This window comes from Camelus dromedarius, chromosome 25, assembly GCF_036321535.1.
Source record: "Camelus dromedarius isolate mCamDro1 chromosome 25, mCamDro1.pat, whole genome shotgun sequence".
Classification (NCBI taxonomy): Eukaryota; Metazoa; Chordata; class Mammalia; order Artiodactyla; family Camelidae; genus Camelus; species Camelus dromedarius.
Genome location: NC_087460.1, coordinates 17,612,421 through 17,629,591, shown reverse-complemented (window position 1 = coordinate 17,629,591; position 17,171 = coordinate 17,612,421). Strand labels below are relative to the sequence as shown.

At 41.0% G+C, this 17,171-nt stretch overlaps 1 protein-coding gene across 12 annotated transcripts in view; it reads right to left on the bottom strand.

The window, feature by feature from the left end:
• The window catches only part of PPFIBP1 (PPFIA binding protein 1), a 153,711-nt gene that overhangs the window by 35,485 nt on the left and 101,055 nt on the right, over window positions 1-17,171 (bottom strand). For all 12 annotated transcript variants that reach the window (XM_064479144.1, XM_064479148.1, XM_031443893.2 and 9 more), the window contains 4 exons: window positions 16,045-16,250; window positions 5,964-6,050; window positions 4,778-4,891; window positions 3,584-3,715 (listed from right to left, as the gene is read on the bottom strand). In XM_064479144.1, coding sequence (XP_064335214.1) covers window positions 3,584-3,715; window positions 4,778-4,891; window positions 5,964-6,050; window positions 16,045-16,250 — 539 coding nt within the window. The remainder of the gene's footprint in view (window positions 1-3,583; window positions 3,716-4,777; window positions 4,892-5,963; window positions 6,051-16,044; window positions 16,251-17,171) is intronic.

The window sequence follows — 17,171 nt, the reverse complement described above, 5'->3', positions numbered from 1 at the left end:
AAGCCAAGGGTTCTCAACTTGAGTGTGGATGAAGGCCCTGCTATTTGCAAATATATTCAGTATCATAAAATAATTTTCTATTTGGAAAATAAAAAAGAAAGCAACCCTAATGTTTTCATAATACATAATGTTACTACTTCCCACTTTAAAAAAAACTAGTATTTTGTAAAATTTGTTCTGCGCAATAGTGACCTATTTTTGTCCAGCGTCCAGAGAGTAGGAAAAGGTAATCAGAATGCTAAGCAATACCAACTCTTTCAAAAGAAGGGCTCAAATACTCTGTGAAACCTTTTCCCCCACAAGCCCCGAAGGTCCCAGCAATGGTTAATGTGTTTTTATTCCTCACTTTTCAAGACATCTATTCCTGAGTCACAAATTCTTAGACAAAAGAATAGAATTATACAAAAAAACCATTAAAAACAAATGGATTAATGCTATCAGAAATAAAACTTTGCTAATGAGGTTTTATTCTAAACTCCTAAGTGTCAGGATTCAACCTCACAAAGGCCAGGAGAAAGGGATGCTGTAGTGAAACACACTTCCCAGAAAACCCACAGGCTTTTAAATTGTGGTTTCTTGTAAAACAAGGAAAAGTGCTACCTAGCATTATTATATAATAATTACTTATAAATATTAATTATAATAACTATTATTAATACAATGTTTCAATAAGACGTCTATTTTCTCCTTTTATGAATGAGGTAAGTAACTGACATCATTTAATAACTTTAGTTGTGATTCCTTACCAACAAGTTCAAGGTTGCCAAGAGGGCAGGGGGTGGGAAGGGACAGACTGGGGTTTCAAAATGTAGAATAGATAAGGTTATACTGTGTAGCACAGGGAAATATATACAAGATCTTGTGGTAGCTCACAGCGAAAAAAAAAATGTGACAATGAATATATGTATGTTCATGTATAACTGAAAAATTGTGCTCTATACTGGAATTTGACACAACATTGTAAAATGACTATTACTCAATAAAAAAAAAAAGTTCAAAATTCAAGTTCAAGGGAAAAGTTTCTCCCATTTATTTATCTCCCGTTTATTATCCATCCTTGTGTGTGTTCTTAGTAATCTTTCTTCATCAATTTGGTCTTTCTTATATATATTTCCTACTTTCTTATTGTTAAGAAACAGCTTTGAATTCCTATTTGGATTACTCTATTTTACCACTTCCTTTAGAAATAGTGGCAATTTGCAAAGAAGAAGAAACAATAGAAGAAAATAGAATTATAAATTGGTGTCATTTTCCTATTTAAAAAAAATATCCAGTTATTCTTTGTGGCAACACTACAAATACGAACGTAAATTTATAATCTGAAAAAAGCCCTATCTTCTTATGACAACTCAAGTTGGAAAGTCTAGAAGTGGCTCCTTAATATGAAATTTCTAAAAATGGAATACAAATTATTTCCATCTACTTTCTCATCACAAGTTCAGCACTTTTTAAAAAGAAAATCCCCGTTACCTTTCCCTTTTCCGTTTCAGAGTATGCTTCAGGGCTCCACAGAAACTCAGTTTCTGACACCTGTGCTCTCACCAGAAGGGGGCACTGTTGATCAATGCTAACCACCCATCAGCAACTCCTGGGACAGGCAAGCTCTCAGCCTTTCAAGGTTTCAAGACTTTCACCCCCATCTGTTAGAAGTGACTTTACTTCTTCCCCACTAATTTTCTTAGAAATTAATCTCCAAATAATCTACAGTTCTGAGACAAAGTTAAAGAATTCTGGATTATGAAACAGCCAGAGAAACATTTCAATTAAGGGGGAAAAATAGGAAAATGAGCATATTCAATTTTAATTTTTTTTAGTTTTAATTTTGAAGAATACTTTAATTCTTTTCACTTATAACAGAGTTTATCAAATATCCTACAATCTCTGAGTATGTGCATATTTTATTTTACCAATGGTATTGAGTATTTATTAGAAAATTATCAGGGATTGAGTTTACTACAAGTTGGATGACAAGATCACCTTGCATATGACTGAGTGGATGCACAAGTGAAGCAAGGAAGCACCAAAAAAAGGTTTTACAAAAATGCAGATAAACTTGAGAGATGTATATACTGCTCTGGGGTCTTATAAAAAAAAAAAATCATAAAACATCGACTTCAATTTAGTCCCAGCGTTTGGTTAACATCTCGTATCCAAATTAACCACAATTGTGCAGGTTACGGCTGTTCCTAAACTTTGTGTATTTAATGTAGAAGGCCACCTCTTGATCCCCTAAAACTGTAAACTTCTTTTCCGACACCAGCGTTAGCTCCACAGCCATGTTATCCATCTGATGGCCGAGTTCTACCGCTGTGTTATACAGCAACTGTGGAGTCAGGGAAAGACAGAAAGGGAAAAGAGGAAATATCCAATCCGACTTTTTAAAGAAAGTACAAGAGCAAGAATTTTAAAAAATACTAGGTAACTTTCTAAGTTTTATTTTAAGAGCCCCAGTCTCAATCAAATGAGAAACATGCTTATACAGGTCACTGACAGAGACCTTCAAGATTAAAACACGAACCAGGTTGGGGATTTCCTTTTTGCTACTGAGGAAGCAACACATATACCAAGACTTTCCATTAATAGTTACATCTTTGACAGAATATTTAATTTGAAAAACAGTGATGCAGGAAACATTATTAAATTCAGCTCTATGAAGGACTTCAACATAATGGACAAGAAATGTATCTCACATCACGATGGCATGTAGTCGGCATAAAATAAATATTTGGAATAAATCTAGTATGACGCCTCTCCACATCCCAGTCAAGGAAAGAAAAAAAGAAAAAAGAAGAGATGGCCCTAGGGGAAAAAAAAATCCTGCAGCTCTTTGTATTTCTTTTCAAATGAATCGATTTCCTATGGATATGCTCTGTATCCCCACCAACACCACAAAAAGCAATGAACAAACTAGAAAACCTGGATTAACAATAAAATCAGTCGAACAAACAAGAAAGCATGTTTAGCCAGGAAAATGGGTACTTCAGGTTGAATTTCACAAAAGGATAGTGGGCTGTATTTAACTGGTGTGATTTACATGTGGAATAGACCAAAAGTAGAAGGCCAAATTAAATGACCTCTAAAAACCTGTGATTTTAATATTATACAACAAAAGCATGTTCTCTACACATGGTTTAAAATCCACCTATTATATAGTAAATAAGCAGTATGCCAAAATAAGAACTACTAGTAAAGTCATGCACTTAAACCCATTTATTTCCACAACGAAGAAATCAGTATGGATGAACAGATGGACAGATGGACAGATGGATGCATGGATGGCTAGACAGATGGACAGAAGCTCCAAAATGTCCTAAAGTCAAAAGTACTTCTAAAGGCTAATGAAAGGATTAACATTTCATATCTGACGTCTCAAAATAAAAATTGCCATTAACATTTAGTGATTAAAAAGTCAACGTAATTAAAGTTTATCCTTAAAAAGCAGCATGGATAATGAGGGCATATAGTAATTAACTGCCATCCTTCCACACGTCCAGGGAATTTCAGCTTGCTCTAGGAACGTGTGTGAGATAAATACGTACGTATATATGAACATGTGGATAAAGAGAGAAAGGGTATCACTTACCTCTGTGTCTCTGAACCTATCTTCATAATCCAATCTGTCCTTCTCTACAGCCGTCAGTTTTAACTTCAAGTTAGATATTTCAGCCATCAGATCCAACTTCTGAGTTTCTAAGGATGTCCTACTCAGAAGCTCCTATTAGAATTTAAGAGAGACATTCAAAAGTTGTTTTTATTATAAACAGCTACACATGGATGTGTCTCGCTTACTTTCTGTTTGCGGTGGGGGGCGGGGTAATTAGGTTTTATTTATTTATTTTTAGAGGAGGTGCCGGGGATTGAACCCAGCACCTTGTGTGTGCTGAGCACGCACTCTACCACTTGAGCTATACCCTCCCCCCCACTGGATGTGTCTCACTTACGACTTACAAAGCAGTAACTATTAAGCACAGGATGTGCAGACAAACTACCAAATAGATACACGGGGGAAAAAAATGATTTGCTTTAGATAACCTTCAACCCAGCTGAACTAATGCTCAAGAAACAGCTCACGTCTGCTTACTGGGGAGACACAGATGGATCCTCACATATATAAACCTTATATATTCTTAAGCCTGATGAGAACGCGGAGGATGACATTATGTTTGCCATGTGCCAGGCACTGTTCCTACACGTACTAAGTGGTTCAGTCCTCAGAACAACTTTATGAGACAAACTCACAAGGATAATGCGGGAATTATTACCCTTATTCAACAGACGAGGAAACTAAGGAACCCAAAGGCTAAGAACTTGCACAAAGTCACAGAGCAAGGAAATGGCAAAGCAGGGACTCAAGCTAAACAGTCTCGCTCCAGTGTGTAGTCTATGCTGTATTCTAGGTCCTCTTGTGGATGAGAATCCTATGTGCTGCCTACGTATATAACACATTTTTTTCCAATAAAGGTCATATAAGGCACTTAACTTTTTTCTCAATCATAAAATATACACTTATGGCTGGAAATCAGGAAACCATATCAGAGCATAAAGAAGAAAATTTAAATTATCTACAAGCCTACTCATATTTTACTCTAGACTCTAAATGCAATGAGCACTTTCTGTTGTGTTTTGAGACCCGCTACTCTAGATTCCGGCTTAACATATGCCAGTTTAAGTGAATCACAAAATTTACCACAGCATCGGAGCAAACACAACATACAAACGCAGCATCTCTCACAGCCCAGCAGGAGGAGCCCGCCTCGGTGCTGGCTCCCGCACGTACCTGCTGCAGCATCTCTTCCGTGGCGTTCAGCTTCTCTCTGTGCTCTTCGAGGCAAAACTCCAAATCTCGAATCTTCTCCCCCTGAGCCTCTACCTGGTCTGTTAACACACTTACCTGTATTTAGAGCAAAACACTGTAAATGGATGAGGAAGAATGTGGGTGCCAATGCAAATGTGGTTTCTCTGCATGGAACAAAAACTGGGATGATGGTACCACTCACTGGGTTGTAAAGGAAGAAATCTGAGAATTAATAAGACACCAGTCCTTTGCACTCTTATGTGATGCTTATTGGTCTGAAGACTCCTATTTAATTTTTAAGAAAGTTAGGGCGGTTTGGGGACGTGTAACACTTTACAGGGTAAAACCATTTCAACTGTTTATGAGAAGGAGCACGTACACGAATTACCTTTTTGGGGGGTGGGGAGTAGGAGGTAGTATTAAAGACTGAGAGGAAATGGAGTTACTATTTGAAAGAGAAGTTATCAAGGACTTTTCAAGTTTGCCACTTCACAAAGAATAAAGGAAAGAACCCAGGGAACCCAAATTCCATGAGATCTTTCATGGAAAGTTCCCCAAATGTGGTCAAAAGCCCAAGAGGAGCCAATGGTTGGTCCTTCATCCTCAGTCAATAAGCTTTGGTCCTTTTCGCTCAAAACACCCAAGCAGAAATATGTGTCAAGGAGTTAAAACATCATGAAGAAGAAAGCTCAAATTTAGCCTACAAATAGGACTTCACTACACACTCTGTGGTTTGTTTTTTTTTTAGCCCATGGTATCATTTTTAAAACTGAAAAATTAAATATATATTCAGATTCAGAAATACATATTCCTTTTTATGGAATCGATACATGAACACATATATATGTAGAGTATAAAGTCAGAATTCATGCTATGTATTTTTTAAAAACCTGATTGTCAGAAGATCAGGTGACACTGTGCCTGTCATAGGACTGGCCCTTGAAGAGCTGAGGCTGCCTAAGGGTGGCTCACTCTAGACTGGGTGTGGACACCCTTGTTCTGCCACAGTCCCCACCACTCCCTGGTGTGCACAGACCGCCTACAGCGCTTATTTCCATTAGCAGTCCAGCTCCCGTAAGAATCTGAATTTGCCATCCCAATTTAAAACGGTCTCTGTAAGTATGTCATAAGGAAAAAACAACCAGCATTTAAAAAAAAAATCACTTGCCTGAAGAATGAGAGATTCTTTGTCATTTTCTAAACGTGCTAGCCTTTCTTGATATACATCTCCGTTCCCGGGTAGGTGTCCATTCGTCTGAAAAAGAAATAACATGGGTATAGGCCGACCCTCTTTAAAACGGAACTCTGGTGGGTAAATAAAACGTGCATGTGTTTTCACTCCCAGGAACCCGCACTGAATTCAGCCCAGCCGTGTCTGCCACTGACAGGCAATATGACTGTGCAACGTGGTTCAGTTACCTGAGAACGGGTAAGGCAGGCACATTTGGCATTTAGGCATGTTTTCACCAAAATAAACAACTTCTCATGAAGCAGAAAATAACAACCCAGAAGCAACAGTGGCCACTGATTGTCACTGACAGCGGATACACACCTGGCGCCTGCCAAGCTTTGCGAGTGTGTAGTTGGACACAAACCTGCTATGAACCCCTGAGTGTCACTGATTCTGGGTGGGGACAGGCGGAATGACCTGGGAGGCCCTTCCATTCCTCCTCTCTCCTCCAAAGTCCCAAATCCAGGGCTGCAAATGCCTGCCTTTAAATGGGAGGCAACAGGGGCATCTTACCCGCCCCGCCCCTTCCTGCTACTCAATCTCCAAATCACAGGACGGATCTTCCCTTCCTCTCTGAAGCCTTTCTCTTTTCCCAGCAATGCTTTAAGCCCTCAGTCTGCAACGACTCCCCCTCACAGCAGTGATGAGCCATGCTCCTCAGCGATGTATCACTTTTGGTCCTGAATTCATTAACGTCTTGCGAGTTTGTCTGCTCATCTACCAGGACGCTGAGCTTCCAGGCAGAGCCTGAGAATGGGTGTCACCCTGCACCCTCCCCCACTGCCGGCCCAGCACCCTGCTTAGACTGCTGCTCACTCTTCCTTCTCCTCCCTTCTGCCCCTCTTTTATCAGATTTGGGTTTCTTTACAGATGGTACAAATGCCAAAGGAAGCACAGATTAGGAAAGGAAGTGCAGATTTTTCTTCCTCAGCCGTCTTATATACACAAGTGACTAAGGGAGACAGTGAAAAGGCTCACAGAGCAAACAACATAAAAACGTCACTTTGAAATTGAGTGGTATACGTGATGTGTCTCGTTGTCTCCATTTAAATAGTTCATAATCACATAATATGTAACCCCAGCAGAATTTCCCGATTCCTCATTCAAATACAACAGAAATGAGAGCCAGTGGAGCCCAAAATGGTCAGACGGGGCCACCCAGAGTTCAACCCAGGGAGCAAATCACCGCCTCGGATTTGACACCAGAGAAAACACACGCTGCACAGCCTCGCCGCCCAGGAGGCATGTGACGTGACAGCGATTATTGTTCCAGGATGAACTGCTTTTACTATTCCACCTTTCCAATTAAGGCAGTTTCTAGGATAAATTCTGGGAATAACAAAAGTCATGGGCGGGGAAGGAAACAAAAACAAACAAAAACGGAACTTTAACAAAAAAGAAAATTGCAGGATGTTTCTCGTAAAAACGCAGGCATGCTGGATACATTTCCCACGAGGCCACAAAAGACTGTGAAACTTATTTAGTAAGCACGTGACTGTGTATTCAGGGTGGATAAAATTTGGAACACCAGCTCTTGGACCACATACCTGTACAATTAGCACAGCAGAATCCCATCCCTGTTGTAAACTGAAGTGCCCAGAATTAAATTACAAGCATCGGGGGAGTCTGATGGAGTGGCCGGGACGACTTCCATCCCCGAGGACTGCCACGAAATCGAAATTTACGTAACTGTTCTTGAGGACGGTTTTTTGGGAAAGAGCCTGGATTGTGTAACGCGCGTTCTCAATCTAAGAAAGTGCTGGGACTGGCCCTGCAGGGTTTAAATTCCTCACTTGATTATGAACATTAAAGGGCATCTGCTTTTAAAACTACGCAAGCGATGCTTGATAAACAGGCACATTTCATTGGGTAGGAAAAAAAAAAGCTTTCTGCTCAGGGAGGACAAAAAGTAAAAGCCCTCTTTCTTCTGCCTGCAGGAAATTACAGCAAGATTAGACGTGTTTCATGAAGCCACTGTTTATGAGATGAAAATAAACTGTTCTAAAACCAGTTCTGCAAAATTATATCCTTAAAAAAATACTACAAATTGATCACAATGAGCATGCTCTCATTTCTCAACACTGTATTGAGATTTACAAGCATTCATAACACTCAGGAGTGGTTTATTTTTAAACACTGAACGTCACTACGGGAACATAAAGCAGAAGACCCACCACTGGAATAGTTACACACTTTTGAAAGCATCGTGCTGACTTAAGTAGGTAAAGGTCTATTCATTTCACATGTTTATTTCTGTTTCTGCTAATTGGGCTACCTCAAAAATGTTAGAAAGAGGTAAATTCCATTAGGCAAATAGCCTACAGCTTCTATTCTTCTCCATCACCTGGTCTGTATACCAGACCGCCTCAAACCTCCCCAAACCCAGCACGCTCCCCCACACTAATTCTACTCCTGCAGATTCTGCTGCCTGCCCTTCCCTTCTTGTTCCTCATTCCTTAAGGTCCACCTCGCCTGGGGCTTGGTCCGTACAGTCTTCCTTGAATCACCTGTTCACTCATAAGTCAGTTACAGCATCCAGAGGAAACTTCATTACAGCAGGCGTCACACTGAACGGACTAGGCTGGACTTGGCCATGTACATGTCTCTTCCAGTAGACTCTGCATCCTGTGTGATACATTCCCCCTTTCCCTCTGACACACAGTGGGTGCTGAGTGAAGGAACAATGACAGGTGTTCAGTAACCATCAGATGAATAAAAGAGGAAGGAATGTTTGGTTTGAACCTGGCCTCCTTGCTTCTCAGTAAGACTTTTTCTCACGATGTTTCCTCTACCACCTGGTGCGCACTCCCTGGTCAACCTCTAGACTAGCCCCTTTCCCCTCAAGCTTGCACTCCCTCTTCCTGCCACGTTTAAGAGGTGACCTCAGAGCCTTTTTAAAGGACAATAATTGAGGCCTTCTTGCATGAACTCCCTCATACACTTTCTTCTTCAATGCACAATATCACATATTGCCTCCCACGTCTTCCCTGTCTTTCTTCCTGCCAGTCTTGGGGGGGAACTCAGTCTTAACTACTTCCTAAAAGCGTACCATCCCTTGTCTACTTATTTCACTTGGGTCCAACACCACAATAAGGCATCTCACGCTCTGCTGTCCAAAGAGTCAAAGAACACGATGCTAATAACATCGGAAATCAAGCCACTGGGCAGAGGCAGCACCCCGCTCCCCAGTCCCCTCGCTTGACGTGGTGTAATTAGGGCAGTGAGGCCGTCATCCTCGTGCTGTAAATAATCATTGCAGGGCAACACTGCTACTATTCCGGGCCATTGAGCATCCTTCCAACTGGCCAGTGTCCCTATGTCCTACAGCACCTCTGAGTCTGGGTCAGTCTTGCAAACAGCCCACTTATTTTCCCTCCTAAATGTCCACTGCTGTTCAAAAGAGGAAATTTGACGCCAAGGCAACAAGAACAACCTCTTCAAGAAGCCTTCTGTTTATCCCAAGATCTCATCATCTCTGCTCACTAAGAATCCAAAAGGGAAATAAATCTCAGGTACGTTTCCTTACACCCAAAAAGCCCAATCCTGACCTTCTCCTAGAAAGACATCAGTTTATTCGGTGTTGTCAGAAAGTGCATCATTAACAACTATTTATACAAATAGATAAAAAACAAATTTCTTCTGTACAGCACAGGAAACTATATTCAATATCTTGTAAAAAACCTTTAATGAAAAAAGAATATGAAAATGAATATATGTATATATATGTATGACTGGGACATTGTGCTGTGCACCAGAAATTGACACATTGTAAATGACTGTACTTCAATTAAACCAAAAAAAAAAAAAAAAAAAAGTAAGTGCATCGAAGACTGAAACTCAGAAAAGTATATACTGTCCTTTCCAAGTCAAGATGCCAGATGTGGTCAAGATCAGACTCTGGCTTTTGGGCTTTGTTTTTCTGGGTTTTCATTTTCTCAGGGCTTGTTTTCCAGAGACAGAAAGCATCTTCGTCACTGAACAGCCAATTGGAGCAAAAACAAGTGATCCAGAGCAAAAGAAACCACAGCAGTAGGATGGCCTCTAAGATTCACTTCTCCAAAAATGGAATGTCACCCGAAATGCTAGTGAGAGCAGCAGACGCCATGTGCTTCCATCCACCAGTCTTACTAGAAATACTGGGAGGGAGCTTCCCTTGGAGTACTGGTGCCAAATTAAAACATTTATTGCCAAGATACAGTGGCTCTCCTGTTAGACGGCTAACGCATGGCCAGCACCTCCTCACTTGTGCATCCACGCCAGCACAGGGCGAGGCAGCAGACTGCTCTAGTGTCTCCTGGAAGGTTCCTTCGACACCTGTCTTGAGCAGGGAAGATGGGCTCCAGCCCCTCTTCGTCTCATCTCCATGCACATCACCATACTCCCCAAAGCTTCTGTGGAGGGGAGAGGGGTGCCTGTTGAGACTGCTGCATTATCCTGGTCACAGGTATCCTCCAACGTCCCCTGAGTTACTGAAGGTCCCTGGAAGCTAAGGCCCAGCTCCTATTCTGAGAGCACCAAAATCATTCATTCATTCGTTATTTATTCATTAAGTCCAGCTCTGTGACAGGATGAGCAAAAGAATCTCTTCCACTTTAGGAAGGGTCACTTGAGATCAAGAGAAAAACAAATGTCCCTATTTTTCCTACTATTTATTCCTTCTTAACTCACTTCCATAAAAGAACAGAGAAATCTTTATTTCATCCCAACGACTCCCAGTAGCCTGGGTTTCCACCGGAAGTGCTCCTCTCAATTGAGAATTCTGCTGACTTGGTCTATCTGCTTCCCTGTTTCTGTGGACCCTTTACATGGGAGTTTCCCAGAGGCCTGAGGGCAAAACAGGTTGAACTTCAGCCAGGACGTCTCAGTGAGACACAGCCTCACCCAGATACTTGTGACCACATGCAGGGTACAATCTTAAGATGGACCTTGTTTGCCAAGGCTTGAAGAAACATTCCCTGGAGGCACACATGAAAAGAGAAGCTGTCAGAGAGCAGCGGGGATCAGGGAGGGGCTGTGTGGCTGAGAGTCAGGGACACGGGGAAAACAGCCAGCAGCCCTGGAAAGAACGTGCCCCGTGTCTGAACTCTACATAAATTATGAGCACTGTTATTTTTACAGCAACGTTTCAAAGAGGTCCATGTACCTCATGGGTTATGATGCCTGATTCGCAGTTATCACTTCCAGGATTTTCATTCACTTTGATGAAAACAGTATTTTTGTAATTTCTGCCGATTTTGAGATTGCTTCCTAACTAAAACTGCCAAATAATCAGACATTTTAGGATTTCCTGCCCTGGTCAAGGTCACCATCCGCAGCTTTGACTACTGCAAAAAGCATTGTAAAAATGTTTTAGGGCAGCTCATCAAGTTAGATCTAAAGTAAACAAAAGCTACTTGCTTGGCTCAAACAGACATATTTTCCAATTTGCCCTCTTAAACTTTGAGCTTGATTAAAGAATGTAATTCTCCATTATCAATATTTGTGTTGACACATGACATTTCTCAATAAAAACTGAGAATTATACCTCAGTAATTGAACAAATGTACCATATGCAATAGATTCATCTTTTTTTTTTTTTTAACCACAGGAGATAAACTTTTGAGTCTTAAAAGAAACCTGTTAATTTCTAGAAGGCTACAGGTGTAACTCACCCGATTAAACAGGCTGCTAGTGTTACGATTTTCTTTTTTTTAATCCAACTTCCGGTCACATGAAATAATGAAACAGGCAGCAGAAATTAGTAGTGAAGGGATAACCTACACCCTGTGGGAAACCGGGGGAATCTTCCTGGCCTGGGCAAAATAATAATGAGAACCGCAAGTGCCCAGTTGCACTAACGAGAAGATTAGTATCAGTCAGTCTTAAGGACGTGCACCCTCAAGTCCACCATTAAACACGAATGAGACCTTAATTATGTAACTAGTATCACTGAAAGGTTTTTCTAAAATATTGTGGAAGCTTCTCCATCGTCTGAGAAATGTCTGTACTCTTTCGTCAAAGTGAAGCGAGTATGAATAATTTGCAACGTAGCCCCCCTTGTAACTGGAAGCAAGCCCTTGTTTCCCTCATTGCAAAGGGTTCTGTTCATTTCTTTCCCTCTGCTCTCCACAATCCATTGTTCAACGTTACCTTTTTGACAAACCATCCGCCAGGCTCACTGCTTAGCCCTCAACATACATTAGCTCCTGGGATCCTCACGACCCTGTGTGGCAGAAACCCTCATCCCCATTTTACGGATGAGGAAACTTGAGACCAACAACTTAAGAGAATCTCCCCAATCCCACAACCTTCTGAGTCAGAGCCAACATTAAATTTCGCGTCTCCAGAGCCGGCATTCGTAACTGCCAGGACACAATCCCGCCTCCGTTAGCATCCACTGCTTTTAATAGCAGGATGTCCTTCATTCATTAGTTTGATGATTTCCCTGTGTACGGCACAACTTGTTGGAGTCTGCATTTCTTCCATTCTAAGATGCCATCAAATTTTATCAAATTATTAATTCTAAAATTTTTGTTGGAGTAAAACACACGTAAAGTTTTTTTTTTACCACCTTGACCACTTGGAAGTGTACAGTTCCGTGGTGTTAGGTACACACACTACTGAGCAATTGTCACGGTCAGCCATCTGCCCGACTGAAGCTCTGCACCCATTAAACATTAACCCCCCGTCCCTCCCTCCCCCCAGCCCATGGCAACCACCATTCCACCTTCTGCCTCTGTGAATTTGACTACTCTAGGTACTTTACTATTAAAAAAAAATCCCATCTAAAAACGTGTACATTATAATGAGAGGAAGCAGTATTACCAGCAAATCATTAAGTTGTTTAAGTGTAAGGCTCTCTCCCTTTTGGATTCTTGATGCTGCCTGGGTTCCCTCTGGTTCTAAAATTTAAGTCGGCCACAGGCTTGGCTCTGACTCCTCATGTCACGCCTACACCTTTATTATTCCCAACACTCATTCCCACTCTCCCCTTCTCGCTTTGCCCTTTGCCATTTTCCCTCTTTTATTCTCTCACTTTTTAAGTCCTTGAGAAAAGATACAGAATTTGAAAGGACTGGGATCAAGATGAGGGGACAGAAATAATACAGTTCGGTAGATATACATAAGTTCAACCCAAAAAACTTACCTCTCTGGACCCACATCTAGTTAACGTTTTTACTATGGTTTTTTTTTTTTTTTTTTTTTTGGATGAAAACTGAATCTTCGTATGGTGTAAAACATTGGTCATTGTGTGGATACTTAACTTTAAAATGTCATATATTAAGATTGAGGGGGGGAGGGTGTAGCTCAGTGGTAGAGTGTGTGTCTAGCATGCATGAGGTCCTGGGTTCAATCCTCAGTACCTCCTTCAAAGATAAATAAATTTTAAAAATCACTTTCCCCCTAAAATTAAAGAAAAATTATTTTTAAATAAATTATTACAAAGTTGATTGGATGATAAACAGAACTTTAAATATACAGTTTTAAAAGGCTTAACAGTCACCAAGAGAGGAAATTTAAAAAACAAAGATTGAGAGCAACCAAAAGCACAAATTAACAAGCCATTACCCATCCAAGGAATAAACTGAACACAATAAATGACTTCAGTTCACTCAAATGTATATATCACTTTCCCATTCCTAGAACATCTTTCATCACAAATAGTTACTGACCACCTACTACATGCCAAGTGTTGTTCTAGGCACCATGGATACAGTGGTTTGGTTTGGTTTGGTTAAATACAGGCATAGAATCTCTGATTCATGATGCTTCCATTCCAGTTGGAGAGACAGAAAATACATATAAAAATGGCAGATACGAAGTATGTAAGAAAGTGGGGAGTTCTAAGAAAAAACAAAGCAGGGAGATGTACTATGAAGAATAAATATGTGAAATGCTAGATAGGGTGGCCAGGGAAGGCCTCACTGAGAGCACAACTTTTAATACAAGGAGAATGCAAGAAAGCTAGCCATGCAGCTATCTGTCCAGGCAGCGTGAACAGCCAGTGCAAAAGCCCTGAGGCCAGTTTCCCAAGCATGTTTGAGAATCAGTGGGGAAGCCCATGCACCTGACGTGGGAGGAAAGAGGAGAAGTACAAGGAAACACGAGGTCAGAAAGCAATGAGGAGCACGTCCTAAAGACCAGGCAATCCAGGGAGCACTGTGGCTTCCATCGCTCAGAGAGCTGTGACTATCCCTGGAAGGCTCAGACAGGACTGAACAACACGAGTTATGTGCGGGTACCATCATCACCACTTTTAATCTGCTCCAGATATACTTTAACAGAAGAGGCTGAGCATATATTTAATGGAAATGTTTTGGACACGAGTAAAAAAAATCCCACCACAGTACCCTCAAGCCATGGCTGCCACTGGCTGCCTCTGCACGCGGGCTCGGAATGGGTTCTTCTACCAGGGGTAAGTCCCCTTCTTACTACGTGCTGAATGGTCAGAAAAAATACAGAGTAAAGAAGGGGTGAGAGAGGAAATAGCCTAAGGAACACGGTAGGAAATGTCTGATCTCAGAGCATGAAGCAGCTCCCCAAAGAAATCAGCAAACCTGGATACCTACACCTCTGTAGAGGAGAAGCTTGCAGAGCAACTATAAAGCACAATAATGAGGCATCGTGTATTATAAAAAGTAAAATATCTCTAACTGTCAAGGTCGCATAACTACATCACCACTAGACGATGGAACGTACTGTCCACACCTAGAAAAGGGAGGGATGCTGGCTGGGAACGTAAGAACAGTTAGCCCAGGACTGGTTGGACCACCAGTACTTCTGTCACATCACACGAAAATGTTTTAGCTGTACGATGTACTATTAAGGTTCCCAAAGCAAACAGCTTACGTTTCCACCGCAGACCAAAAAAATAGATCTTGGTTCTTTCATGCAATTTTCACTAGCTTTTATATAAACATAATTAATTAATAAGCTTATTAATGCATTTCCTGAAAACTTGAGCATCCTTTAAAATACTTACAAAATAAACATGTTTTTAACATAATTAATAAGCTTATTAATGCATTTCCTGAAAACTTGAGCATCCTTTAAAATACTTACAAAATAAACATGTTTTTCTGTCTTTTTCTTTTGAATGTTTTTATAACATTCTTTAGATTTTATGTGTACACATACTAAAAGCATAGTATTTACCATCGTGTTCAGGGAAAGGGCAGATCTGCCAAGCCGTCAATTTTCAAGAAGGATGCCTAGAAAGAGGCTCATTGTTCAGTGAATAAGAGCACCATTTAAAGCCCAATCCAGTGCTTAGCTCATGCACTGGAATTGAAATGACTGCCACAACCACTAGATGGCGCTTGATATCAAATACTGCTACCAACCTCCTTTGCTATTAGAAGCATCCATTATTCACTGTACTTCCTATTTCGAATTGCTACTGGGTCCTTTTACGGTAACCTTCCCAGTGTTACCAGGAAAGCATCTATTAAGTACAAAGCTCTTTCCCTTACAGGACTATATGTTTTAAGACACAGCACGTCATTCAAGCACAACTGAAAAGTTAGTCTACTTTTATGGGTAAAATCAGGTGACCAGTTGACACTCATGAAAGGCATAATATGAAATGCACAATGAAAGTGTCGTTAACAATGCCTTTCAAAAAAACTATCCTTAGAGTCAAAGGGGAATCAGGATCTCTTAAGGGATAAAATCAGGGCATACTAGTTGCCCTATAACTGATTTTTCCTGTTCTGATCAACTACGCTATGTTCTAAATTTTGGAACAAGATTCACCATAGCATGTACAACATCAAGAGTGAACCCTCATGTAAACTATGGGCTTTGGTTGATAATAATGTGCCCATGTTGGTTCATCGATTGTACCAAATATGCCATATGGATGAGGGATGTTGAGGGTAGGGGAGTGTATATGTGTGGGTGGGGAGGGCTATGTGTGAACTCTATTTTCTCCTCAATTCTGCTGTGAACCTGAAACTGCTCTAAAAAAATTAAGTCTGTTAAAAAAAAAAAGAACAGAATATTCATGGCATGGGACTGGTAACGTGCAGACATCTACCATATGACTCTGGAGCCATTCGATGAGCGTTTCTGCCGTCGAGTCGGGGATCTGGCACCTCAAGCCTTCCTTCTCATCTGTTTCCATCACCTCCAACACTCCGCGCAGGTCTTCCACGAGGTGCAGAGCTCGCAAGCTTCCCATGAATGGGGACGTGGGAGACTGGCAGTCGAAAATCCCATTGGAATATTCCAGGGCCTTAGAACCTAGGTTTACAAAAATTCAGAGAGAGAGCAATGGAATTTATGTCAGATGATACGCCAAAGCTGAAGGTGGCAAGCAAGTCTAGTCACAGCGAGGAATGACCAAACAAGGAACAGGGAAAAGAGAGTTCAGTCACGCACACCTCTCCAAGGCATAGTTATTTGGTGCAAAAATAAAAACTATATACCTGATGATAAATATCAGAGGTCAAATACCTAACAGGGAGGCCAGCTGTGTGGTGTAGTAAGAGGACGGTGGGCTTTGGTGCAGAACGTGCTGACCTCAAAGGAACAGACGCTAAGAAGGCAGCACATCCGTTTGGGTGGAGCCGTGTATTCCTCAAAGCACAAATTTTAGAAATCATAAAGTTTTTAAATTTCCCCTAAAGAAGTTGCACATTGATGTACAAACTGCATGGCATAATTTCAAAGGGAAGAGGGCCAGCTCCCAGGTAACTTACCAGAATTTAATCTCTTAAGAAGCTCAATGAATTGCACATGTACATTTGTGTATGTATGTGTGAGCGTGTGTGTATAAACAGTTTCCACCACGGTTCTGTTTGCAGCCTATCATCAAATGCCCTTGCTAATGTTCGCTTCAAAAAATAGCTTTACAACCATTTTTGTTTTCTATTACTCATGGATAGTAAGCATCAAATATGCATACTAACTCTTTGTACTTAAATTTCAGTACCTATGACATTTAGGCCGTCACCTCCTAAATCAGAAGGTCTCATAGCTGGATGAGACCTGCGAACCAACATGTAAGTTCTCTCTCCAGTTGGCCATGTGACAGGATCAATGCTAACAATGGGGAAAGGAATTCTCGTTCAGCTAGTTCACTCCACTGACATTCCTCATGCTGGACCCAACGATCTGAACCAAACATCTACCAAACTGTGATGGTGCGAACCACTGACACGC